The sequence below is a fragment of the Phocoena sinus genome, chromosome 1 (assembly GCF_008692025.1).
Source record: "Phocoena sinus isolate mPhoSin1 chromosome 1, mPhoSin1.pri, whole genome shotgun sequence".
NCBI classification, from domain to species: Eukaryota; Metazoa; Chordata; class Mammalia; order Artiodactyla; family Phocoenidae; genus Phocoena; species Phocoena sinus.
This window is the reverse complement of record NC_045763.1, coordinates 118,801,170-118,828,889: the sequence shown is the minus strand read 5'-3', so window position 1 is coordinate 118,828,889 and position 27,720 is coordinate 118,801,170. Positions and strand designations below refer to the sequence as shown.

General features: G+C 47.7%; 2 protein-coding genes and 3 non-coding genes across 9 annotated transcripts in view; 2 read left to right on the top strand and 3 right to left on the bottom strand.

Moving 5' to 3' along the window:
• Positions 1 to 432: 432 nt before the first annotated feature.
• On the bottom strand, positions 433 to 504 carry TRNAG-UCC. Its single transcript has one exon. It is a non-coding gene; the product is annotated as a tRNA-Gly (tRNA).
• Positions 505 to 1,178: 674 nt separating this feature from the next.
• TRNAL-CAG lies at positions 1,179 to 1,261 on the top strand. The gene has a single exon. It is a non-coding gene; the product is annotated as a tRNA-Leu (tRNA).
• A 3,641-nt stretch (positions 1,262 to 4,902) lies between these two features.
• Positions 4,903 to 10,705, bottom strand: HSPA6 (heat shock protein family A (Hsp70) member 6). The gene is given in 2 exon segments (XM_032641932.1): positions 4,903 to 6,746; positions 6,749 to 10,705. Coding segments are annotated over 2 exon segments (1,938 nt in total). The 5' UTR covers positions 7,100 to 10,705; the 3' UTR covers positions 4,903 to 5,159.
• On the top strand, positions 7,828 to 7,898 carry TRNAG-GCC. Its single transcript has one exon. It is a non-coding gene; the product is annotated as a tRNA-Gly (tRNA).
• Positions 10,706 to 10,848: 143 nt separating the features above from the next.
• Positions 10,849 to 27,720, bottom strand: part of LOC116758807 (low affinity immunoglobulin gamma Fc region receptor II-like) — a 33,714-nt gene continuing 16,842 nt past the window's right edge. Inside the window, exons 4-8 of one of the 5 annotated variants that reach the window (XM_032642041.1) lie at positions 25,770 to 25,871; positions 21,535 to 21,745; positions 18,416 to 18,670; positions 13,889 to 14,143; positions 10,849 to 12,784 (exon numbers count right to left, since the gene is read on the bottom strand). In XM_032642041.1, the coding sequence (XP_032497932.1) occupies positions 12,606 to 12,784; positions 13,889 to 14,143; positions 18,416 to 18,670; positions 21,535 to 21,646 (801 nt within the window). In that variant the 5' untranslated portion in view covers positions 21,647 to 21,745; positions 25,770 to 25,871 and the 3' untranslated portion in view covers positions 10,849 to 12,605. Of the gene's footprint in view, positions 12,785 to 13,842; positions 14,144 to 18,415; positions 18,671 to 20,254; positions 20,276 to 21,534; positions 21,746 to 25,769; positions 25,872 to 27,720 lie in introns of those variants that run through there. The other 4 variants (XM_032642012.1, XM_032642032.1, XM_032642021.1 and 1 more) reach the window with 4 other exon arrangements.

Sequence of the window (27,720 nt, the reverse complement as noted above, 5' to 3'; positions counted from 1 at the left end):
AGGGATATCAGCTCTGTGCTTTGTGACCGCCTGGAGGGGTGGGATAGGGAGGGTGGGAGGGAGGGAGACTCAAGAGGCAAGAGATATGGGAACATATGTGTATGTATAACTGACTCACTTTGATATAAAGCAGAAACTAACACACCATTGTAAAGCAATTATACTCCAATAACGATGTAAAAAAAAAGAAAAAAAAAAGGAAGTTAGGAGGGAAGGTAAGAGAGGAAAGAAAGCCTTTAGAATCTAATCCCTCCAAAATGTTGCTGGGCAGAGAATGAGGCCCCCAGGGTATGTAAGGAGGTCAGGGGAGAAAGGGAGGTTTGGCTGCAGTTCTTAGTTTCAGTTCCCAGTTTCGCTCAAGCTTTAAAAATGTATTGCATGCCCTATTTCTCGCTCTCTTCAGGAACTTGCTGAGGGTGAGAAAACGTAAGTTGCGTTGGCCGGGAATCGAACCCGGGTCAACTGCTTGGAAGGCAGCTATGCTCACCACTATACCACCAACGCGGTCGAGCCCTGATCTCTGAATCATGTATATAAGTATACTACTGGCCATGATGTCACACATGGCTTTTGGTATTGCTTTACATCCGAGATCCCAAGGCACACAAAGCCTTTTCTCGGTGAGGATGGACCCGTCCTTACTCCTCTTAGTCGGCCCCGCCAACTAACGACGCGGGGCCGGGAACGCAGAGACCACCCGGCGCCCGGAGCCGGAGGGCTGGAACACGCGGAGCCCGGAGGGAAAGCCAATGCCTTGCTCGGCCCGGGGAATTTTCTCCCCCGCCGCCTTCTGTCGTCCGCGCTCCCAGCTCCGCCGCTTGGCGCACCCCAGCACTGGATCCACCGGGTGTTGGGTTCGGTAACGGCGATTTGGGGCGGAGGGTTCGAGGGAGACCGGCTAGCAAGGGGGTCCACTCTCGTGTGGCTCGGTCCCCCGAGAGAAGGAGCGAGAGGAGCGCTCGAAGGGACATCGGGGAAATGGATCTTTACAGTTTAGGATGATGAAGAAGTAAGAGATAGGAGTCGGAGGCAGTTTTATTTTTCCTGTTTTGCGAAGAAGTCCAGGGAGAATTCTAAGTTTATTTAAATAAACAGCAAACATCATTGATATAGTTCAACATCATGCTACCGCGGTATTTGACAATCTTAGAAGGGAATAGAAACGTACCTCGTCGTGTGTCAGGATGGCCGAGCGGTCTAAGGCGCTGCGTTCAGGTCGCAGTCTCCCCTGGAGGCGTGGGTTCGAATCCCACTTCTGACAACTTGTATATTTTACTCACATTTTTTCCAACATAGAAGTAGGATTGAATTCGTGGGGAAAGGAGTGTTGATTAATAAACGCCTTTCTATGCTGCCTTTCTACACATGAAGGTTGTGCTTCGCTTTGACTATGAAACTGAATCTATTTAGATCTACCACTAACTACAAAAAATTTTTTTCTTTCCTTTAGACTCCGGTTTCTCAGTGCCTATTTACTGCATGTAGATACAAAAGACTCCCCTGAACAAGGAAAAGCCCTCAACCCAGATCCCTAAACTTGCTGTAACTGACCTGAGTCTTTTCATGCTCAGACTGCAGTGTCAAACTTTGATGAAACTCGGATTCCCCAGCATCTTGCCGGGCCAGCTCCCACCACCAATTCTAATTCAGCACGTTTGCTGGGTCCTCAAAGACCCGGAAAGGAAATCAACACACCAAACGGGGGAAAGTACTAGAGAGCAAAGGTAAACTCATGGAGTTGTTTCAAGAACTTTTTCTTGAACACCGCAAACAACCTACTCTCTAATTTGGGAGGTGCTGATTTATAGAAAAATCTTGTGCTTTCCGGAAGAGGGAAGAACTGTCAGTCCGAAGAGGCTGAATGTGTGAGGTCCATAAGCATGAGGATGGAAGGATCCTTAGGTTGGTTAATGAAAGCTCGCCAGACAAACTACATTCTTTGTTATTTACTGGGCTGCGACCTTGGGAAATGTATTTGACTTTTCTGAGCCTTAGTTTGCTTGTAGTAAAACGGAGATAGAATTGTTGTGAGGATTGAGATGACCTAGCAGCTTATTAGAAATACAGATCTCAGGCTGTACCTCAGACCTACTGAATCTACATTTTACAAGATTCCCACATTTATAAGTCACATTGATATCACATACCTCCTGATATAATACAATAAGATGGGCACTTCACCCTGTGGTATACTTCCCCAAAACCCCACTGTAATCATGAGAAAACTGACAAACCCAAATTGAGGGACAATCTACCAAATATACCTAACCAGTAATCTTCAAAACATGAAGGTCTTGAAAAACATCAGAAGATTAAGAAACTGTTGCAGATTGTAGGAAAGACATGATGACTAAATGCAACGAGTTAACCCGGATTGGCTTCTGAAACAGTAAAAGGACATTAGTGGAAAAATATGAAATCCCCTTAACATTAGGGGAAGCTGGATGAAGTATATACAGTGACTTTCTGTAGTATCTTTACAATTCTCAGTCTAAAATTGTTGCAAAATAAAAAGGCTTTAAAAAAAAAAACTTGAAAGTGGTTGCCTGTTAGGAGTAGCACTTGGGAGTGGGGCAAGAAACTGCTGGGGTTTTTTTGTTGTTGTTTGGCCAACCCACGAGGCTTGTGGGATCTTGGTTCCCGTACCAAGGATTGAACCCCAGCCACGGCAGTGAGAGCGCAGAATCCTAACAACTGGACTACCAGGGAATTCCCAAGACTGCTTGTTTTTCATTAGAAGGATTGTAGCAAGATTTGATTTTTTAATAATGGGCATATATTTTGATTTAATTTGTTCTAATACTTTGGGGAACAAATATTTAATTTGTTCTAATATTTTTATTGTAATCACGCATAGCTGTGATTACAGTAATTGAACTAAGACTATAAATATATATACACACACAATACAATGACATTTAGATGCCTATTAACAGGAAACAATCCCCAAAGAATCTAAAGCATCAACAATCATTTAAAAGTAGATGAAGTGGTTAGTTTGTTTAAATCCCTCTGTAGAAAAATAGATACCATCCAAATGAGAAGATCTGAAGTGTTTTGACAACTAAGCACAATGAAATTCTCCTTCTTATATACTGTGTGTGTTTTTAACGAGAGAGAGAGAGAGAGAGAGAGATTGTTGAAATGCTAGGAAACTGTCTAAACCCTGTAGGTGCCATCATTCTGCTTGAGAAGTTACAAACAGTTTGGGATGGTCGATGTTGGAAGCTGGAAGGAAATTCAGGAAAGAGAAAGTATAATACAGAATGTGTATGTGACATCATCTCTTTTTTGCAGGTTCCTTCAATGTGAAGCCAGCTGGCATAGGACTTAGGTCAGACACAGGAAAAAGCAGTTAAAAATGTGAAATGACAACCAGGGGACAAATGTGGTGTTACTGCAACCTCTCCACCTGCAAGAAATCACCCTTAGCTAAATATAACGTACCATTGCTCTAACCAAGGCCGCCTTCTTTTCTGAGATAAAAATAAATCTCTCTTTGCACATGGGAGAGGTACAGTGTGGATTGGGCTGATTGGGAAGTAACTTACACAAATTTATCCTTCTCTTATGTCATTTAACTGGCAATAGAGTTGAGCCTTAGGATATTTCTCAGGTTTAGTCACTTGCTATAAAAAACACATATTCACTTAATGGATAATGTAAATATACAATAAAGTATACTTTTTCTCTCAGGGCTCAGCATCCAACTGTGTTCTAAAGGAATAATATGTACAATTTCACAACATCTAGGTGAAGATCTGATAATAAGTGGAGTTACGGCCTGTTTGTGAGGTGACAATGTACGGGCTCTAGAATCAGGTAGGACAGGGCTCTTAATTCCAACTCCCCCCAACACCCCCCTTCCCCGACTTAATAGCTATGGCCCTTGAGTAATCGTTTAATGTCTTTTAACCTCCAGATCCTCACCTTCAAAAGGTGATGTTGCTGTGATGATTACATTGTATAATCAAGTACCTGGTACATAGGTGACAATCAATTAATAATAATTAGTGATAGCTAATAGTTGTTGCTCATATACTATATGCCTACCATTCTTCTTCAGTCCTCACATATTTAGTTAATTGTACCCTTATAACAATTCTGAGGTACTATTTCATCATCATCCCCATTACATAGAAGGGAAAACTGAAGCTCAGAGAGTTTAACTTGCGGAGTAGATAAAGTAACAGCACTGAAAACCTAAGCCTTCTGGTTCCAATATAGCCATTTTGCTACACAACTGCCGTTGTCATCATCGTCATCGTCCTAGCGCTCATCAGCAGAAAGCAGATGGGGCCATGCTATTTCTCTCACATAGATAAGATAATAATAACTTTAATTACACCACTAGACTTACCCTCTTAGTCTAACATATTCCCCAGAGTCCAAGACTTGGGGTCTGCTCTCTAATGAACAATGAATAAGGTCACATTATTAGAGGCAGATAATTAGCATATAAACTCTTTGGCAGTGTGTTAGCACACACAGACTGACAAACTAAACTGGGCTCCTAATACAGAATTTTTATTTTAGGGTCTTGCTAGGGCTTACGTTTCTCTTCATTGTCTGCTTTTCCAGCTCCACCTCCCTCCCTCTTTCAACACAGTGTCACAATTCTCTCCTGTCTGACCTCATTTCAATACTCTCTCAATGTGCCTGCCTCAAACTCTTCCTCTTATCTTGTTTTCCCTTATAGAAATCATGCACACAGCCTCATGAATTTTCTTCCCATCCCTCCTTCAGCACCCACCCCAACATTTTCTGCTTCTGATAGCCCTGCCCCTTCATCTACTTAATTGGATAGAATGAAAACTAAGAAGAAACGTTAAAAGTTTATTTAGTTCTTTTATTTCACATAACAAAATCCATACATGCAAGTAACAAAATACATTAAATGTAGATAAAAGCAGTGATAAAGTGCCACACAAATGTTCATAATGATTACTTCTGCTTGTCTGAAGTAGGAGAAGAAGATTTTTTAAAAGTCAACTGGCAAATACCTCAGTTATAAAACATACTGACCAATAAAACTCCCTTTTTGGGGCAAGGTTCTCCTCCACTCCCACCCCTCAAGATAGGCAGAATCATAGTAGACAGTCTAGAAAGTCCACAAGCCCAGCCCTTACAGTCACAGCTGCCTTGCCAGGAGGGGCCATTTAATCGACTTCCTCAATGACAGGGCCAGTACTGGGGGTTCCCTGTCGGGCTTGAGATCCACAACTGCTACCGCCAGGGACACCAGGCCCCCCGTAGAGCCTGGAGAAGACGGGGTGACAGATATGCTCCAGCTCCCCCTTCTGATGCACATATTCCTCTTTCTCTGCCAACCGGTTGTGCTCCAGCCAAGCAAGGACTTCCTGACACTTGTCTTGTACTTTGTACCCGTCCTCTTCAGGAATCTTGTCTCTAAGTCTCTCCTCTTGCAAAGAGCTCTTCACATGGAAGACATAGGCCTCCAGAGAGTTTTTGGCAGCCACCCTGTCCCTCTGGGCCTCATCCTCGTCCTGAACATCCTTGTACTGTTCAGCCTCACAAACCATCTTCCCCACTTCCTCCTTGCTCAGCCGGCCCTTGTCATTGGTGATGGTGATCTTGTTAGCTTTGCCTGTGCTCCTGTCAGTGGCTGTCACACTCAGGATGCCACCGGCATCAATGTCAAAAGTCACCTCGATCTGGGGGACTCCACGTGGGGCAGGAGGGATGCCACTGAGCTCAAAGCATCCCAGCAGGTGGTTGTCCCTAGTCATGGTCCTCTCACCCTCATACACCTGGATCAGGACCCCAGGCTGGTTGTCTGAATAGGTAGTGAAAGTGTGGGTCTGCTTGGTCGGGATGGTGGCATTCCTCTGGCTCAGCGTAGTCATCACCCCACCAGCTGTCTCCAGCCCCAGGGACAGGGGAGCCACATCCAGCAGCAGGAGATCCTGCACCTTCTCACATTTGTCCCCCATCAACACTGCTGCCTGCACAGCAGCCCCATAAGCCACAGCCTCATACGGGTCGATGCTCTTGTTCAGCTCCCTGCCATTGAAGAAGTCCTGCAGGAATTTTTGTACCTTGGGGATGCGGGTAGAGCCACCCACTAGGACAGTGTCACAGATCTGGGCCTTGTGCAGCTTGGCACCCCTTAGGGCCTTCTCCAGCGGCTCCAGGGTGCTGCAGAAGAGGTCCGAGCACAGTTCTTCAAAGCGGGCTCGAGTGATGGAAGTGTAGAAGTCTACGCCCTCAAACAGGGAATCGATCTCCAGAGTGGCCTGGGTGCTGGAGGGCAGGGTGCGCTTGGCGCGCTCGGAGGCTGTGCAGAGCCTGCGCAGGGCCCGCTTGTTCCTGCTCAAGTCCTTCCCGTGCTTCCGCCGGAACTCCTCCACGAAGTGGTTCACCAGCCAGTTGTCGACGTCCTCTCCACCCACATGAGTGTCTCCAGCCGTGGCCTTCACCTCAAAGACACCGGCGTCGATGATGAGGACCGACACGTGGAAGGTGCCCCCACCCAAGTCGAAAATGAGCACGTTGCGCTCTCCGGCGCCCTGCCGGTCCACGCCATAGGCCGTGACAGCCGCCGTGGGCTGGTTGATGATCCTCAGCGTGTTGAGCACCGCGATGGCACCCGCGTCCTTGGTGGCCTGACGCTGGGAGTCGCTGAAGTAGGAGGGCACCGTGATTACAGCGTGCCTCAGGGGCTGGCCCAGGTACGCCTCCGCTGTCTCCATCTTGCTCCGCACCATGGACGAGATCTCCTCGGGGTGTAGAACGCCTTGTCCTCCCCGCGGTAGGACACGCGCACCTTGGGCTTGCTGCCCTCGCTCACCACCTGGAAGGGCCAGTACTTCATGTCCGACTGCACAGTGGGGTCTGCGAACTTGCGCCCGATCAGTCACTTGGTGTGGAACACTGTGTTGTGTGGGTTCAGATCCGCCTGGGTCTTGGCCGCATCGCCCACCCGACGCTCGGTGTCGGTGAAAGTCAAGTAGCTGGGGGTGGTGCGGTTGCCCTGGTCGTCGGCGAGGATCTCCACCCGGCCTTGCTGGAACATGCCCACGCATGAGTATGTGGTGCCCAGGTCGATGCCTATGGCCACTTCCCTTGCAGTGGACATGGCTGTGGCTTCTCGCTCTTCTGGGACGAGTGTGATACCGATTCAAATGCGGGAGTCTGCGGCACTTCGAGCGGCTCAGCCGTGGAGGTGCGCTCAGCGGTGCGGCTCTCCTGCCTGCCCAGCTCGGATCTGCTCGGCTCCGCTTCCACGAGGTTTTTATCCGGTTGCTGGAGGCCCGCCATACCCACGCCCCCGCCGACGCGAACCTTCCAGCGCCTTCGCGGCGAGCCCAGAGACGCCCGGCCCCCCGCTCCGGCTGACAGCCCAGGAGGCGCCGGGCTGACTCCGGGAGAAGGTTCGAGCGGATCGGGCCGTGCAAGGAGGGGCGGCCCCAGCTGCGTCAGACTCAGAGCTGCAGAGAAAGTTCCAGCTTCTCCCGCCTTGTTCTAAGGGCGAGCGGTTGGGGCAGAATTCAGGTAAAGCAAAAACTTCTTAAGAAAACAGTTCTTCCTCTGGGTGGTTGAAGAGGGCTGATCAGAGTCCAGCGGCTCGAGAAAAGCCGGAAAGCTTGTCACCATGCGAATAGAGCCATGGCCTCGAGGCAGGGGTTTAAATGGTAGTTTTTTTTCTTAAGTCTTAATTATTATGTTGTTGTTGTTGTTTTGAAACCTAAAGGCAGTGTTTTTGAAACTGTGGCTAAGAGGCGTGGCCCGATTTGTGTTCTGGAATGAAACTAGGGCTAGAGATGACTTTAAGAGATGGCGCTCTCACTCCCGTTACCGCCAGGGGCATTGGTGGTTCAGTGGTAGAATTCTCGCCTGCCACGCGGGAGGCCCGGGTTCGATTCCCGGCCAATGCACTGTGTTTCTTTCTTCCAGGCTGTTCTAATTTTAAAAAATTTTTATTGGAGTACAGTTGATTTAAAATGTTGCATTAGTTTCCGCTGTACAGCAAAGTGAATCACTTATACATATATCCAGTCTTTTTTTAGATTCTTTTCCCATATAGGTCATTTACAGAGTACTGAGAAGAGTTACCTAGATCCTTATTAGTTATCTATTTTACATATAGTAGTGTGTATATGTTAAGACTTTTTCTAGTCTAGGATTTGTGACACTGAAATAAACAAAACCAGTTAGTTGAAGGCTGGGTTCGTTTGGTTTTTGCTCCTTTGCCAAGTCGCATTCCTGAGAGGAGCCGGAACCTGGTGATGTGGCTTGGGGACCCAGGCATGACCTCTCCACCCAGCCCTGGAGAGAACACAGCACAGGAGGAAGGAGCATGTGGATGGATGAACTGTGGTGAAAATGTCCCTCCTGTGGTTGTGCCTCCTCCCTGGGCCAGTGCCTCCAAGGAGCATCGTCCCAAGGGGCCGGTTGGAAAGGCACAGTGTGCGTTTTTCTCTGAGGCCTGGACGGGTTCTCAGCCAGAGCCCAGGACGGATGTAGGGAGTAAATTCCTGGAGGCTGCAGTCCATCCTCTGCCCTGAAGGCCAGGGGAGGAGATGAGTTCACTGGTCAGTAAAGCCACATTTGTTCCCATCAGTGCTATGGCCTTGCAAAGTGAGTCTTTGCTATGTCTCACTTTCCTTAATCCAGAATATCCCATTTGAATTTTTTGGTGTTTCTATTTGGCGTGGACTCCCAAAAAGCCAAAAGAAGGAGACTTTTTGGAGACATGAGGATGGAAATGGAGGAAAGAGAAGCAAATGTTCTCTATAACCTCCCCATGGGGGAAGGAACTCTGGTTTCCTGCATGACAGACAGGGATAGTCACCACTATACTAAGAGCACAGTACCCAGGGGAACATGATACATTCTAATGTTAAACTCTAGTAGCTTCAACTATTACATAATATATTATTATTCACCCGATTCAAAGGCAACTCCTAATTTTTAAAAAGAGGAACAAAAAGCCTTTGCTCTGTAAGTGGGTCTTTTCTCCTCAGATGGCTCAGAACTCGTTGGAATGCTTCAGGGCCTTTGAAGAGGGAGGAGGGAGTCAGGATGCAGATGTCAGTCCCACTTCTGGACTGGAAAAAAGGGAATGTTTGAAGACATATGCAACGAGTGACTTCCATGGTGGAAGATCATATCAACCTGTTTTATAGCCCAGGAGGGAGAGAAGCTGTCAGCTTTAAATTCATTCACTTTCAGTGTTTAGGCTGCCCAGGCCTGCGTGTCAAAGTTAGGAATTTTAGGCAAGAGCCTGCAAGAAAAGGGTGCTCTTCAGAAAGGAAAAGGTGGCCTGGCCTGGGGTCTGTGCCCTGGACTGTTCAGGGACTGCCTTGTCGAGCTACTCCGACCTTCTCTCCCAGCCCTCAGCAGCCTCAAAACCCCACCTGCACATCTACCCCCAAGAGTTCCAGGTATAGCCCTAAAGCAAGCACCTCTTTACCTAGCCACAGCATCACACAGGCATGCTTCCAATGTCATTCACTTTATTTTTTAATTCATAATAGAGAAGCTTATTATGCAATGCAAATTTTACACATACACTTAAACATATCCACTTATGTTTAGTAACTTAGATTGAGTGTCTTTAAAAGTAGAACAGGGATTTCCCTGGTGGTGCAGTGGTTGAGAATCTGCCTGCAAATGCAGGGCACACGGGTTTGATCCCTCGTCCACGAAGATCTTACATGCCACGGAGCAACTAAGCCTGTGTGCCTACAGCCTGAGCTCTCCAACAAGAGAAGCCACTGCAATGAGAAGCCCACGCACCACGACGAAGAGTAGCACATGCTCACCGCAACTAGAGAAAGTCCGCGCGCAGCAACGAAGATCCAATGCGGCCAAAAATAAATAAATAAATTTTTTTTTTTTAAAGTAGAAGAGACGTTCAAGTGATGACTTAAAAGGCCATTGTGGGGCTTCCCTGGTGGCGCAGTGGTTGAGAGTCCGTCTGCCGATGTAGGGGACACGGGTTCGTACCCCAGTCCGGGAAGATCCCACATGCCGCGGACCGGCTGGGCCGCTGAGCCATGGCCGCTGAGCCTGCGCGTCCAGAGCCTGTGCTCCGCAATGGAAGAGGCCACAACACTGAGAGGCCCATGTACCGCAAAAAAAAAAAAAAAAAGGGTCATTGTGGAGGGATGCTCTTGACTCAAAACTGAGCACAAAAAGCAAGTTGTAGAACAAAATGTATAGTATGATCCACTATATATAAAGATCTGTGATACCAACTATCTGTACATCCTTGAACAAGTCATTTCAACCATCTGGGCTATACCTTTCTCAATTTTAAGATGACAAGATTGAATTTCATCATTTCTGACACTTTCTAGCTTTAAAAATCTCTGATTTCATCCAGGAGCAAAAGGGGATTCCTGTTTCCCCTAAACTATGTACCTGCTCTATACCCAAATAAATCCTGCTTCTGTTAATAAGAAAAAGAGGAGTGATCTGCTGTGTCTATCAGATAGCGCCATATATACTTTATTCATTTTTACCCCTCACAGTGGTACAGTAAGAAATGTTAGTGTGATAGACATTGATGATGCTCACCAATGTTTATGATTCTCCTCCTTCTAGCCTCAGAAAGGGATTGCAGTTCCATGCCTCTTGAGATCAGGTCATATGATTTGTTTTGATCAATGAAATTGAAGTATGTGTGATATGTTACTTCTGGGCAGAGGGCATTTAATTACCATCCTAACTGCCACTGTTCTCTTTGTCTTCCTTGGCAATGTGTGGTAGCTGGTGTTGAAATGGAAGTATAAACCTGAGCCATCCCATGAAAGACAGCTTCCTGGGGAGTCTTTCAGGAAGACTGGAAGCAGAAAATGAATGAGAAATAAACCTTTGATGTTTTATGCCACTGAGATTGTATTTTTACAGCATATGAGCTTAATATACTGGCTACAGCTGGTCAAATAGGATTATCCCCATTTTTTTTTTTCTGATGTGACTAGCCACAAAAACATAACTCACTCAGTTCTACCTTCTAGTCTACCCCCACACCACCTTAGACCTTCTTACCTTTTTTTTCAGTTACTATAGTAAAAGCAATCTTATCTATTTAAGGGGAAAATGCCAGCCAAATAGTGTGCTCCAAAGACATCAGGTTCCATGAGCATTTATTAAACGCCTATTATGTTCCAAAGACATTATGCTTCCATATATGTTGCTACACTTTAACCTCACACGATATCCCTGGGGAGGGAGATAAAGATATTACCATTTTACAGAAGAAGAATCTAATTCAGAAAATAGTTGAATGAATTCTTCAAGACAAACCAGCTAGCAAATGTAGAAATGAAACACAAATCCAGGTTGTTTGGCTCTCTTTTCAGTATGCTTTTCACAATGCTACTCTACAGGCTTAGGAAGTCAATTCAATTAAAGGGGAGTAGGTCCAACTGATATACTACTTTAAAAGATGTGATGGGTAAAAGTAAATAATACTGAGTTTAGGCAAATATATTCAAAGCTGAAATGTATGTACTAGTGGTATATATTGGGTAGTATCTAATAGGGTGTTCAATAGTATTGAATTGGACCTCTGCCTCTGGGAAGATGGAGTAGATGTACCTAAAAATGTCTCTAATTTCAAATGCTAAAGAATTTACTCATTCCACAAATATGTATTGAGTGCTTTATCAAGTGCCAGACATTGACCTTGACTCTAAGTATATGGTAGTGAACAAAACAGACAAAGGCCCTGCTCTCCTGGAGCATATTCTAATGGGAGAGGGGGTAGTCAGTTGGTGATACATACAATAGGGGAAAAATACAGCAGTAAACAATTAAACAAGTGAACATATGGTACTCCAGTTGGTGATGAGTACAATTGGGAAAATAAAGGAGAGCGGGATTAGGAGATGGTGGAGGAGTGGGGTTATACCGAATGATCAAGGAGACCTCACTGGTAACATGATATTTGAGTAAAGACCATGATGAAGCATGATGTAGATATCTGTAAGAATGAACATTTCAGAGACAGTAAATAACATATAAACCTGTAGCAGAAGTATAATTGAAGAGTTCAAGGAAGCAAAGGGAGAGCAGTAGATGAGGTTAGAGAGACACTGAGGAACAAGATAATGTAGTGCCTTGTAGAACATTACAAAGGCTTTAGCTGTTACTTTAAATGCAAGAGGGAAGCTACTGCACGGCTTCAAGAAAAGACGTGACAGATACAACACACATTGGCTGTTATGGTGAGAATGGACTGTCAGGTGTCATGGGTGAGTGCAGGGAGAGCAGTCAGGAGGCTACTGCAGTATTTCAAGTAAGATGATGGTGGCTTGGACCAAGATGCTAGTAGTAGAGTACTGAGAAGTGGTCGGATTGTTGGATTTATTTTGCGAGTAGAAGCAGGATTTCCTGAGATTTCATATATTTGAGGAACCTCTGTCAAGGATCTGTGAAAACACATTTGCTCTGAGTCCTTGTAGAGCTGGGTGGGCTGTGACTGTGCTTTGGCCTTAGGGAAATCAGTGAAGGTAGGGCCTATTAGGATTTTAGCTCTGGAGATCGTTGCTGCCAAGGTGGGGCCAGGGGAAGAGGAAAGTTATGGCCTGAAGAGATGCTGCTGCCACTGCTGTTACGCGTGGGATGAGGGGTCATTTATCCTGAGGGCCTTGACTCCATCTGACTTTGCAGTTCTTCCAGTCTCCCGCTGAGCTTTGAAGGTCTCTCTGCACAGAAAAATACAGCTCTGTATCCACTGCAAAAAGGAGCGCCATCACCAGGCAGAAAGTGATTTGATACCAAGGTGGAAAGATGAGTAGAATTGCCGGACCTAATAGGAGAGGCAGAGGGATGGGAAAAATGACAGCTGTTAAGACAGAAATTTGGAATAAACGTTCAGGTCCCCATTGAGGCGCCTTGAACTCACCCAAGCCAAAGGCTGAGGCGAAAGCCAAGAGCAGACAGCTAACCCCGGAAGGCTTCAGAGGATCTATCCTTCATCTCTCTGCCTTTCCAGATAAAGCACTGGATCAGCATTTCCCAAAGGATGACCTCAAACACATCTGTTCTGAAGGACATTAATAGAGCTATAAAGAAAAAAGGTTTTGTGGTTACCTGGGTTTAGCAAATGCCTTATGAAACTTAGTTTAAAAGTTTCCTTTAAGACAGGACTTCTTGAAGCCTTTAATCTGAATTATGAATATAAAAGGAGAGGAACAGAGTATGTAGTGTGTTCTGCATGAATTTGATCACAGAACCCTTCATTCTGAAAGCCCTCTCAAGGAGTTATGTGATTGGGGAACAGCCTTTGGGAAACATTGAACTAAGGAATCCACAGACCACATCAACACATCTTCACTCACCACTTCCTCTGAGCCCAGGACTGGGTATTCACTAACCAACATTAGTCTGGCATAAATAGCTAGTGATGCTGTCTGAAAGGGTATGATATGGATCCCACAATGTACAATTTCTCAAGAACAGGCAGAAGCCTCTTTCTTTGTACGTAGAGAGAGATTCTCATGCCAACGTGGCCACTTTGAGCTAAGATTTGCGCCTAGGCTGAGAGGTTCAGTAGGGAGACACAAGCAAGCATAAGACACCTACAGGGACATATGATAAAGTGGTTTGAATAAGTTGGAAAAGAGGGAGAGCGGCAATGTCTGGTGGAAGGATATGGAGGATGAAAAGGTGGCTTCTGTCCCCTAAGAGTTAAAACTCCAAATGAAGGACACCCATTTCTATAATCCCTGAGAAATGAGCTGGAACAGAGCTGCAAATTCACACAGCAATTAGGTCAAGCTAGAACTTTCCTATTGATGTTAAACAGGCATACTCGTGAGAACAAAGGTTCTGAAGTACAAAAAAGAACAGTAATCCTCTAACCACCTATCCTTCCAAGGTGTAAAGCTCCTTGAACAGCATTGGTTCCCACCTTGGACAGTGATGGTCACAGGCTGTGATGAGTACACTGTCTGCCCGATAAATCCCGTGCAGTGGTACTCGCCACTGTGACTGAGGTTTGCTTGTGGGATAGAGAAGTTGGAACGCAGATGGGAAAACGTCTTGGATCTTCCATTCTGGAAGAATATGACCTTATTCAGAGAACTGTTTCTCCAGCTGTGGCACCTCAGCACGATGGGCTCCCCTTCCTGGAACACGAGGCTAGGGGTCTGGAGCAGCAGCCAGTCTGAAAGACACAAAGGGATCCCAGGACCCAGGAGGTCTTGACTCAAATCCGAGACCCAGACCATCCTTACTGGTGGGCCACTGTGTGTGGAGGGAAGAGCTTAAGTTTGGAATCAGACACCTCTGCTCTGTCATTCTAGCTCCATCATGTATGAGCTCTGTGATCTTGGGCAAATAGTTTAACTCTTCTGGGCCTCCGTTTCCTCGTATGTGAAAAGAGTCACAATAATACCATTAGCTATCTACAGTAGTTCCTGGCACATAGTAGGTGCTCAGGATATGCTTGTCTTCCTGTTCCTGTCCTGCCCAACAGGCTTCTTTCTGCAGGAAGGATACAGGAGACTCAGGAGTACAGTCCCTTCCCTGAGGGAGGGAGGGAAGGAAGGACCCAGTCTGACATAGGAGACAACATGTGGGGGGAACACAGCAGAGTCAAGTGTCTTTGGGGAAAGTCACGGACATCTAACAAATATTAGCTTATTTGGTGCATGTTAGTAAATATGGAATTTCACTTCAGCAGGAACTTTGGCAGCAGTGACACGGGTGGGCCATTAGCCTGCTGTGTACTTTTTTCCCCCGATTTTCATCCTTTTACTGAGGAAAAAGATATTTACTTTCTTTGTCGTATAGGGAATAGAGGCTAAGGTGGGTACTTATAATCTGACCTCAGCCCACACACTTCTTTTTCCTAAAGCTATAGGACAGAGCAGAGTTGGAATTGGAACGAAAGGGTAGAAAACAACAGATACGTTAGAAGGGAGCCGGGACATGAGAAAGAAATGACAACAGCCATACGTGTGCTAGTCAACCACGCTTAGCCCCTTCAGCAGATCGGAATGATGCCCAAAAAATCTCTACACTGGCTGCTGAGCCTGCCAAGTGCAGGTGAAAATGCTCAACACTGAGGGAGGGAGTGACAACGAAGAGAAAACTCTGGGCCACGGCTACAGTGGGACAATCCACAGGGAAGGTGGGGAGCACCAGATCTTGCTACTTGGGTCACACAAGCTGGAAAACCCCACCTCTCCCACTGTGGAGGCACCCCTGCGTTCCACCCATTTCCTCCCATACCATCCTGTGTATCCCTCCTCTTGAGGAACTCAGGCCCTGGCTAGACATTCCACTCCAGGATTAGGTGAGCAGTCCTGGTTCCCTAGACTGCCTCTTTTATAAAGGTTGGGTTGGGGTAGGTGGGAATGCGGAGAATTGGGAAGTTTTTTGGGTTTTTTTGCGGTACGCGGGCCCCTCACTGTTGTGGCCTCTCCCGTTGCGGAGCACAGGCTCCGGATGCACAGGCTCAGCGGCCATGGCTCACGGGCCCAGCCACTCCGCAGCATGTGGGATCCTCCCGGACCGGGGCACGAACCTGTGTCCCCTGCATCCGCAGGCGGACTCTCAACCACTGCGCCACCAGGGAAGCCCGTGAAGATATTTTTAAATGAAGTAGAACCCGGAGAAAATATCAAAGCTGCTTCCATGTAGCGCCAGCAACCAATTCTTGCACTTCTCCTTCCTGTCTGGGTAATCCCCTCTACTGAAGGTGCACATCATTGGAACAGCACTTTCGTCTCAGCAAAGTCTCTACTGGTACCAGGTTGTAACCTGGACAGTGGAAGTGTCAGCCTTAGGCTGGTTTGTGCACGAGGGCCACCTTAGTTCTCCTTGAGGACAATCTCTTGGTGCAGATCTTGAGGGCAGGGCCCAGCTTCATGTTCACGGCACTCACGAGGTGTTCCTTAAGTCAAAAGAGGGCCTTTCCATCCATCTCCTGGGAACAAAACTCCCCTGCAATCTCCTGGAAGCCTTGTAGAGAAGCAATAAACTCATACACCTCCTCTGCACTCCAGTGGCTAAGATTACTGGACAGGAACACAGGGTTGATGCCGTGAATGCTGGTGTAGGCACAGCCGTATGGAGGTTCCTGGGTCACATTCCCCATGTCCAGCTCTCACCGATAAAGGCCCAGGGACATTGGAGAGAGTTCTTTACCATGACTGGAATTCTCTGAACCGCAGCTAGAGTCCTCTTGACCCCTGTGGCACTTGCCCTGGATCTCAGCATGGGTGATGGCAGAGGAGCTGCAGCAGGGTCCGTGTTTGGGATGCAGGCAAGGGCTCCACCACTCCTGTGCCTTTCCTGGGACGGCTCCAAGCACCACCTGTTCCTGAGGAGGGCCACTGACCCAAAGGCCCAGGTGGGTGGTCACTTCTGCCTGGACCCATGTACCTTCGAATGCTCTTCCCACTGCCCCCACCAGCTGGACTAAGGCTAAAGAACTGGCCTGAGGCCCTACAGGGAGCCTGAGCCACAGCTAGGGCCTGGCTAGAGGCCTGGGGGAGGCTAAACAGGGGAATAGCTTTCTGGGTGGAGCTTTGGGCTAAGCCTGTTGTTCCTCAGTGCCAAGTTCTCTACCTAAACTGCATCTACATGGCCTCCAGCAGCCTGGGCAGACAGCCCCTCCTGCTGGACTACTGCCACTGCCCTAATAGGCATCAGGATGAGGTGAGAAGCTAGAGGCACATGCTGGGCCAAGGTCTGCTTTACCTGGAACAGGTTTCCCAGCTGTGGTCTTAGATACATCTGGGCCTGGGGGAGGAGGCTGAGGGGGAGGAGGTGGTGTTCCCCAGTAGCACAGATTGGGTCACAGTGGTAACACTGGGAGAGTTCACTCCGGGATTGGCTGGTGAGTTGGGAGGCTGATGCTGTGGCCAGATTGACGGAGGCTGGGTGGTGCTCGGCTGCTGCGCTGTGCTGGTGTTTGGGGGAGCTGGCCTGCTGTGTGGCCGCTAGATAGCAGCCAGGCTATGCAGCCGGGCCTGCTGAGCTGCTGCTGGACACAAACTGCTGGAGATACTGAGGCCCACGGAGCTGCCCCTGCGGGGCCTGCTCTGCCTGCTGTTCATACCATGGCACTGAGCTGTCTGGGAACGAGCGCTACCACCTGAGTCGGGACTCCCACTGGTGCAGTCGGCATTCTGTTGACTCTAGTCTCCATGACAGTGGTTCAGGGTCCCCATGGCTGGTGCTCTGGCTCCAGGCCTTCTAGCTCTTCACCTGGGTCCTTCAGGGTGGTGTCCACCTCATGTGCCAGGGTTCCTTGTCAACACACCTGCCGGTTGGGTGGGAACTTGCGCAGTCTCAGGGGAGGGATCCCTCACCTCCACCCCCTCCTAGAGAGGAGGAGCACTGAAGGTTGAGGCCCTGCCAGGTCTCTGGGGCTTCCCTCCAGGACTGTCTTTTCCTGCTGAGCACTGAGGGTAGAGATTGCAGGCCTGGAGCTGCAGGCCCACCGGGCCTAGATACCTTTGGGGAGAATTTGAGAACTGGGTGAGGGAAGGGGACTAAGTGAAGAATAGCACTGACAATATTCATCAGAATCACACTGCAGCTTTTCTCTATGGAGAACGTATTTCTTGCCAGGACCTTTGGAGGATCATTGATCTGCTCAGCAAACGTTTATTAAGCCCGGTCCCATGCCTGGGGCTGGGTATAGAAAGTGGTTAAGAAACAACTTTCGGGCTTCCCTGGTGGCGCAGTGGTTGAGAGTCCGCCTGCCGAGGCAGGGGACATGGGTTCGTGCCCCGGTCCGGGAAGATCCCACATGCCACAGAGCGGCTGGGCCCGTGAGCCATGGCCGCTGAGCCTGTGCGTCCGGAGCCTGTGCTCTGCAACAGGAGAGGCTGCAACAGTGAGAGGCCCACGTACCGAAAAAAAAAAAAGAAAGAAAGAAAGAAACAACTTTCACCTCAAGTTGCACAGAGGGCAGGGGGGCAGGGAAATGCTGATTCTCACCGGGACCTGATGGGGGAGGCAGAGTATCTCCACTGAGCAGATAAGGAAATTGAAGCTCAAAGGTAAATGAAATCATCATGTTTACATGGCTATAATTTCCAGGGCTAGGATTCAGTTGTGGTCTGTCTGTGCATTTGACTCTGCCATAAAAATGGAAGGATTTCTATGAACTAGGGATTTCCTTCTGCTTCTCTCATACCCAGCTGCCTGTCAGTGGCCTTGTCACCTTCTTGCCCAGTCAGCACCGAGACAACAGTGCCCAGCATATTCTGAGAAATCGCTTAGGAACTTCCACCTCACCACACATACTAAGCAATGGGGCGCGTGAAAAGGGAAATCAGTGGACAAAAACCCCTTTGAACAACTCACAGCCATGCTTCCCAGTAAGCAGGCAATTCCCCTTTCCAGAAAACCTCTGCCATGTAAGCAGGTTTCTTGTATCCTTGTTCTCCCAGACTCTCCCAGGCCTTCCTCCACTGACCGGAAGTCACATACAGATGCACAGGGTCGCTGAGGCTGGTCTGCTCTCTCTGACACCTGTAGTCTCCGCTGTCATTGCTGCTGGCCTTAAAGCTATAGCTGGACTGGTTCTGGCTCTGGATGAAGCTCCCATTATGGAACCACAGGGTGAGGTTGCCTTCACACAGGTTGGTCCCCTGACACATCAGCGTCACATAATCCTCCTTGAGCACATTGATCCACGCAGGCTGAATGTTCACCACAGCCTTCGGGAGACCTGCCGAGGGGCAGAGAGAGAAGGCAGCGTGAGGAAAGGGACCCCAAGGGCCTAAGCAGACCCCATATCTCAGATGATGGAAAACCGTGGCCATGCTGGAGACATCAAGAGAGGAACCCAACCCAGAACTCTTGTGCAACCAAAGGCAGTTCCTCCAACTCATGCAGCCCAAACAGGGGCCCCCAGGAACCCAGGTTCTCTCAGGGAGCTTGCCTCCTCCCCAGGGGAGAGGACAAGAGGTAGGGGAATGGGAGAGGGGGCAAGCAAACACACACGCACACGCACACACACACACACACACACACACACACACACACACACTCTACACATACATCCTTTGGGGAATCACTTTCCTCCCCTGTAAGCTGAGGCATTTGAACACTAGTGGATAAACTCTCTCCACAGCTGGAAGAAGACAAATGGGGACATCTGGTGGAGGTGCCAGGCTGAGAGTCAGACACCACGTTTCTGTTCTGACTTTTTCCATTCTTTTTGTTTAAGATGTATTTATTTCTAAATAAAAAGAAATAAATATGTTAAAAAAAAAGAATGGAAGGAGTCAGATCAACAACACAAAGGCTTTATTCATTTATCTATTTTTCGGCTGTGTCGGGTCTTAGTTGTGGCATGAGAGATCTTCGTTGCGGTGCGGGATCTTTCCTTGTGGTGCACGGGCTTCTTTCTAGTTATGGCGTGTGAGTTTTCTCTTCTCTAGCTGTGACGTGCAGGCTCTGTAGTTTGTGGCCCGGGGGTTCCAGTTGAGGAACGGGCTTAGTTCCCTGACCAGGGATCGAACCTGCGTCCCCAGCATTGTAAGGCAGATTCTTTACCACTGGACCACCAGGGAAGTCCCCATTCTTTCTCCTTTAGAATAGACCTGTCCTGACACCCAAGCACAGAGGAGTCTCTGTGGCCTCAGAAGAACAAGAAAGAGGAGAAAGGCTGGCAGGCCAGTCTAGGGAGCCCTGCGTTCAGTGGCCCATGTAGAGCCCCATCCCACTACCAGTCCTGGGAAGTGGAGAGGTTAGTGGTGCAGAGAAAGCAGTGCCCAGCCGTGTTCATCCCACCAGAACTGGCGGTATCTCCTATTTGTGTCCAGGGGAACAGGCCCTGAAGCCTACAGATACATGAAGAGTAAAAGATTTATCAATGCAGACGTAAAGTGAGGAAAATACAACAGCAGCAGAGCAAATGAACTAATGTGTCAGATATGTTATGGGGATAACATAAGCAGATCATGTGATTTTGTATGCAACTGAAACTAAAATGGCCTGGGCTTGTGATTTAGTTTGGAAAGAGGAAGGCGACTGAGACAGAGGACAGTTATATTCTGTGACAGAGTCTGTGAGGTCTCACCGTAACAGAAGCATAAGGGCTGAGGCACCTGTGCCCCATGGCTGTGCATCCCCGGCTTCCCTGGGAGGAAGGAAAGGGGAGGACATAGCAGGGGGTGGGGCAGGGCATCTACTGGGAGCAATTACTCTTTCCTGGCTCTACCTCGGTCCTGGATTGCAGGACAGACAGGGTGCAGGGAGCAGAGAGAGAGGGTAGCTGGGGGAGGGAGAGGATGTGGTGAGCAGTTACCAGGTTTCCCAACAACAGGAGCTGTAAAAGAGAAAGCAAAGATCAGCCTGGTGTTTAGATATGATGATCCATCATTATAAATAATCACCTCCTTGCAAATCCCCTTAACTCTCTTGCCAGCCTCTGTCTGCATTACGTTCCACCTGGGTTCCCATGTCTTTACTTGTTCAGCTGTGTGTTAATGAAATTACCACACAGGGGCCAGATTGGTATCTCTATAAATTTACTGTCTCCATATTCAGAAAGACTAAATTGCCATTATGACACTTTAGTAAATTTGCTCTGCTGCGCTTGGTCTTTTCTTCACTTCTGTCTGCAGTGCAAGGAGGATGCACAATTCCTCTGGTCCCACAACTGATTCTAGAATTGCCTGGCTTATGTATTCTGTGATCCCCATCCCCTGGATAACCCAGACCCTCCTGTGCTTTTGCCCAGGGGAATCTCCTTTCACATAAAGAGAATAGGCTTCTGCTGCCTGAAGTGGTTTCAGGGGCAAAGAGAACAGCCACTGCCCCCAACCATGTGTTTTATTGCTTCCCCCCACCTCCTATTGGCCTAAGACAGCATTAGCCCTCCCGCCTAAGACATGGTCCCAATGAAACACAATTTCTAAGGAAGGTAAACATCTTGGCCACTCATTAGTCCTTCAAGTCTAGGTCACTAGACTTTGCTCGCAGCTGGCTCTGCTCTGGCGGGTGGCAGAGCACCAGGGACCTCGGTGCGCAGTGAAATTGGGCAAAAGACTTAAAAAAAAAATGAACTCTGACTGGGCTTCCCTGGTGGTGCAGTGGTTAAGGATCCACCTGCCAATGCAGGGGACACGGGTTCGAGCCCTGATCCGGGAAGATCCCACATGCCGCAGAACAACTAAGCCCGTGCGCCACAGCTACTGAGCCCGCACGCCTAGAGCCCATGCTCTGCAACAAGAGAAGCCACCGCAATGAGAAGCCCGCGCACCACAACAAAGAGTAGCCCCCGCTCTCCACAACTAGAGAAAGCCCGCGTGCAGCAAGAAAGATCCAACTCAGCCAAAACTAAATAAATAAGTTAATTAAAAAAAATAAACTCTGCCAATTTCATAATTTGCCAAGGCCAGCAAGGTTGTCAGAATCTGATTTTCATCAGCCTGCCTTCACCCTCCTGACTTTCCTGACGTGCTTCCCACACCAGCCCTCATCCTTGCCCAAGCTCAGCCCCAACTGAGGTGACAGCAGCTGAGTTAGAAAAGCATGCCTGCCTCTGTCCCTGCTCCACTGCCCCTCCTGGGGACCCTGCCTCACCGAGGAATAGCAGAGCCGTCCACAGTAGCATGTGGTCCAAAGGATGGCAGGATGTGCAGGCAGCTCGGTCACTCCTGGCAGCAGGGAGGGCTAGGAATGTGGGGATCCCCATCACCTCCTGGAGCAAGGAGGTTGCCTCTGACAGCCCAGCACAGCAGGCACAGACTTCTCTGGAGGCTTGACAGGTTCCACCCCAGAGAACAGACAAATTCTGGAGTCCAAAAGAGGAAGTGAAAAGAAGTGTTGTTTTTGTCATTGGCGCCTCCCCTTCCACCCTCTTTCATATCAACATTTCCCTCCCAGAACTTTCAGGGTTTCCTAGAATCAATCTGGCTCAGTCCCACTCCAAATTCAGAGAAAATGTGGAAACTGGGAAATAGATTCTCCTCTTCCTCTGGGGCCACAGCTGGGCTCAGCCTCTGGCAGGAAGAGGGGAATAAATGGTCACCCAAACTCAGCTCAGAACCTCCTGTCTGTCTCTCTGCTTAGAAAAGGTGATGGAGGAGAGTGTGTCAGCGGACTCCCCGTACTTCTACATCTATTTAGAGGCGCAGACACTGGCATCAGACTCCTCCTGAGATCGAGCATAGCGACCTGAGGCCAGCCCCCACCATTTGATTTTCTTTATTATCGTAACCCTGACTCTGTTTGTGGAACAGAGGATTGTGGAACAAGGACAAAGACGTGTGTCAGAGTGGCAATAGGATGATCACACTCATCCTCTTATCCCCGTTGTCGTTCACTCTTGTACTCATTCCTCCAACAAATACCTTTGAGCAGCAATTAGTGCCCTGGTTCTTTATCTTTCTTACCCATCACTGTTCCTATCACTATAGCATGGTCAAAGAGCAGGGCTTCAGAGCTGTGTACGTCTCATTTTGAATGACAGGTAGCTTCTCAGAACTACAGATTCCTCATCTGTATAAATGAAGATTAGCATGCCTGTCCTTCAAGCAGGGTTTCTCAGCCTCAGTACTATTGACATTTGGGGCCAAATAATTCTCATTGTGAGGACCTGTCCTATACACTGCAGGATGTTTAGCAGCATCCCTGACCTCTACCCACTAGATGCCAGGGGCACCCGCTAGTTGTGAAAATAAAAATGTCTCTAGACATTGGCAAATGTTCTCTTGGGGGCAACATTGCCCCTGGTTGAGAACCACTGCACTCAAGGTTTTTGAAAATTAAAAGAGAATTTGCGTGTTAGCAAAGTCCCTAGTGCATTGTGGGTATCAAGTCAATGCTAGTTTCCCTTTTTTGCTTTCTGTTGTCATCCTCATCGACATTTGTTCACCCTCAACATCCCCAGAACATGAGTTGCTCTGGGATCTCTCTTGGGGCCCTTTGCTGGGGCCTCTCTCGCAAAAGCTCTCTGAGGAAGCAAGCTGTAATATTCAAGGGAATGACATTGTGAAACCTGTTCTTACACTCTGTGGTCTTCAGAGACCTCAACAGCCCCACTCCTCTGGCCAAGGCTTTTCTACTGGCCGCGTTCTACCCCACCTCCCACCCCTAATCTACCTCCAGCCCTTATCTGATTTTTAGGTGAAAAAATTTCTTTAACCACTGAAAAGACTTCAGTGAGCTGACGTAACACTTTAAAGGTTAATTTATATAATGGGACCCACACATTGGAGCCACCCCAGTGGACCAGACCACATCATAAATCTAAACCTAAGTCAACCTGCACTTAACAGGAAAAACCTGTCCAGGGACATAACATACACCAACCACAATCCTCCAACTCAGCTTTCGCTAGCTTACCTTACTCTAGAAATCAGGACATGTTAGCCTTACAGGGAAATTCCCAACCTCCTAGCCAGTCATGCCCTGTCTGCACGTTGCCTCTTCTAAAGCTCTATAAAACCTGGTCTTGCCCGAATCCCTTGGAAGAGCTCTCCACTGCTTATGAGGAACTGTACTACCTCAATCCATGGCATGTTTTCCCTTGAATAATCTTGTAACTAAATTGTTTGAGTTTTGTCATCGGACAGGTCAGGCATATCTCATTTTATTGTGCTAACTTAACTGCGCTTTGCAGCTATTGCAGTTTTTACAAATTGAAGGTTCGTGGCAACCCTCGTTGAATAAGTCTATCGGTGCCATATTTCCCAACTGCTTTTGGCTCATTTCGTGTCTCTGTGTCACAAAGTGACACATTGGTAATTCTCATAATATTTTGAACTTTTTCATCTGTTATGGTGATCTGTGATCAGTGATCTTTGATGTTACTATTGAAATTGTTTTGGTATTTTCAGCAATAAGGTCATTGTAAATTAAGGTTTGTATATTGTTTTATAGACGATGCTGTTGCACACTTCATAGACTATGGTATCGTGTAAACATAGCTTTTCATATGTGCTGGGAAACCAAAACATTAGTGTCTCATTTTATTGCAATATTGTCTTTATTACTGTGGTCTGGAAGCGAACCCGCAATCTTTGCAAGGTATAGCCTGTATTGTCAATGAGGTGTGATGTGAAAACAGCCACTGAAGGTTTCCGGGTTGGCTCCTAGATGACGGTGAAGGTTCCTACAGAGCCACTTTAGTTTGCTACCTCTCCAGCTGCTCTCCGGTATCTCTGGTAATTTCTCTTAGATTGAGCTCCACCTAGTTCCCATTTGGAGCTCGTTTGTTTGTTCTAATCCTTTTAGGTGGAAATTTGGGGTGTGAGAGACTTCAGATATTTCATGGTGAGACCTAGTAGGCCACAACATTTGAGTTTATGCCCAATCTCAGCTACAGTGTAAGCACCTTCAGGAGGTACTCACAGATCTCAGGAACAGTGCTCAAGCAGTCAGAAACAGTAAGTCTGGTTGAACCAGGGAGAATTACTTAAATGAGGGAAAATAATGGGTGCCCCTGAAGCAAAAGAAAGCATGATGGCAGCCATTAGGAAACTCACAAAGCTTGAGGTAAGTCCACAGCATGAACTGAGGGACTTGGGGACTTGAATTAAGAAAATACATGTGGACTGTACTAAGCGCTTACCACCTCACTCTCTGACTCCTGGGCTAGGATAAGTTGGTCAAGGAATGGGTTAGATCAACAGTGGTCACATGCCAACCTCACGAAAATTTCCATGTAACAAGCTACACTGTTAAATACCACATAATCGGGGCTTCCCTGGTAGCACACTGGTTAAGAATCCACCTGCCAGTGCAGGGGACACAGGTTCAAGCCCTGGTCGGGGAAGATCTCACATGCCACAGAGCAACTAAGCCTGTGTGCCACAACTACTAATCCTGTGCTCTGGAGCCTGCAAGCCATAACTACTGAGCCCACGTGCCACAACTTCTGGAGTCCACGCACTTAAAGCCCATGCTCCACAACAAGAGAAGCCACCACAATGAGAAGCCCACACACCGCAACAAAAAGTAGCCGCTAGCTGCAACTAGAGAAAGGCTGCACGCAGCAACAAAGATCCAACGCAGCCAAAAGTAAATAAATACATAAATTTGTTAAAAAAAAATACCACATAATCTGGTGGCACATCCCTATTAGGCATTAATTTGGCTCTAAGAGATCCAAGGCTTAGCTACAGAAGTGGGACCCTCAAATATCAAAGAATTAAGCTTGCCACCTTCTGGCACACCTGCCTACTTTATGTCTGATAAACGCGGTCCAAGAAGCTATAGATATCTACAAAAATGGCAACATCTTACTAAGACAACCTAGAATGACAACGGCCATTACAGGGAATCTTCCAGTTAGACAAGATGGCTCATTTAACAGTACACTTGAAAGTAAGAGTCCTCAAATCAAACAAACAGAATGGGATACCTATTTTAATTGGTATGCCTCCAAAAGGCTTCAAGAGTCCCAGAGAGCTTCATTGAAAGATTCATCGCAAAAGGGTAATGAGAAAGTAAAGACACGAGAGGTACCTAAAACAAAAGACTATAAGACTGATGTGACCCCTACTACTCCCCTCTGTCCTCCTTTACCTGAGCACCCACAGTCTGCTAATCCTCTGTCTGAACTGCCTTTCCACTCTGAAGAGTCTATAGAACTGTAAACAAAAGTCTGCCAAGTTAGTGGCCTCACAGATACCTTGTATCTACCCTCAAAGGAGGGTCACCAAATGGCCTCTCTCAGGGTTGGTGAGACTCTGAGGGAGTCTCTGGTAAACTGCTACCAATTATTCCCTTAAGCAGCCAAGGGGACACTAAAACTAATATTAATGGAAACCCTTGTTAAATTCTGATAGATACCAGAGCTACACTCTAAATACCTCATGCTCCAGAGCCTCCAGAAGGGATCCTGGAAAAACTGGCAGAAGCTGTGAAGGATGAGAATTCTTACCACAGTCAGGTCTCCCAGATCTCTGTAGTGCCTGGTCAAGAGAGGAAAATAAAATTTCATGTTGTCCTTTCTTTTCCAAATTCAGGCTTTTTGGATTTTGGTTTTGGGGTACATATTGGTTATCAATTCTTCTCTCCCAGGGACAGTTATTTTCTTCTGTTTGTCTCATTTTGTGTTGAGAACTTGACTTGGCAACCATCAGGTTGGGGCCCCCAAAATATGGCCAGGCAGAAATGTGGGTTTGTAGTGTAAGCCCTGACAGTTTTCTTCGTTTTTGCAATACAAGTGGCTGACTTAAGCTTTGATTGTCAAGGCATCAATTTCAAGGGGCAGCCGTTTCAAAGAAGGCTATCTCAGCTGAACACAGTACCAACCACACAAATAGATAAAAAGCCAGGCCACCTCCACTCACTGAGGCTCCTTTGTTTTAGAAATTTTGGTAGATTTAAATAACTGACCAATTGGTCTACATGGTTTTTGTTTTTTTCCATCCTGTCCTTTAAATTTCTGCCCTTATGTTTTAAATTCACCAATAAAGAGTGAGACCCCCAAAACCCTAGGACCCACCCTCAGCCCCAATAAAAGCAGAACCCCAGGCCCACGTGCAGTCTCTGTCTCCCCATGACCTTGCTGTGTGGCCCCAGGTATGCTGTGTAATTTCCAGGTGTTATAAGTGATGAGCCTCTGTTTTCTTCAAACTTCCCCAATGGTTATTGCTGAAGGGCATCTGGCAATCATTATAAGAACCACAAGAGCTGGTCCAACCACAACACTGGTTGTTGATAGGCTGAGACTGGCACAAAACAAGGGTGCATCCCATTTATAGCTGTGGTCCTACTGACTGTTGCCAGCTCACAGGAGAATTATCTAAGTTTTTGTCTTGGCAACTTTTGTGAGTGGCTCTGGGTCTTGGGAGAGCTATTATGTTTACATCCTATTTCTTATTTATTTATTTATTTATTTATTTTTGCGATACGCGGGCCTCTCACTGTTGTGGCCTCTCCCATTGCGGAGCGCAGGCTCAGCCCAGCCTCTCCGCGGCAGGTGGGATCTTCCCGGACTGGGGCACGAACCCGTGTCTCCTGCATCGTCAGGTGGACTCTCAACCACTGCACCACCAGGGAAGCCCAGACCCTTAACTCTTTTTTTTTTTTTTTGTGGTATGCGGGCCTCTCAGTGCTGTGGCCTCTCCCATTGTGGAGCACAGGCCCCGGACGCGCAGGCTCAGCGGCCATGGCTCACCGGCCCAGCCGGTCCGCGGCATGTGGGATCTTCGCGGACCGGGGCACGAACCGGGCACAAACCGGCGTCCCCTGCATCGGCAGGTGGACTCTCAACCACTGTGCCACCAGGGAAGCCCCAAACCCTTAACTCTTAAATCATAACTCATTTGACTTCCAGGGCTTGGCTGATCACTCTGCACTCCTATTCCAATATTCTCCATCATGGGAATACCTCTTTTGGTGGTGCCACCTGTGCTCCTCTCAGGTTTATCTATATCTGTGGATGATAGTACCCCCTCATGCATGGGAAACTCAATGTTAAAATACTTGAGAGGTGGTGAGAAGCTGCAGTTGAGCTAACTCTTTACGTCTCCGACTGCCCACAATCAAATCAAGGCTTCACGGTGGGCTGCACCTATCTACCTACATTACAGATCAAATGGGAATTACCAGGAGGCATTCATGACTCAAAATTTTCTTCCTTTGGCAGATCCCTATTTCCCAGACTAGGAGTCAGGTGATCACAGAATCCACTGCTAAAACAGTAGCTGCCCAACCAAAATCCCTAGATTCTCTGGCCAAAGTTGTTCTTGTAATAGGAAAGCCCTTGATTGTCTTTCAGCGAAGCAAGGTGTGTGTCTGTGCCACAGCCAACAC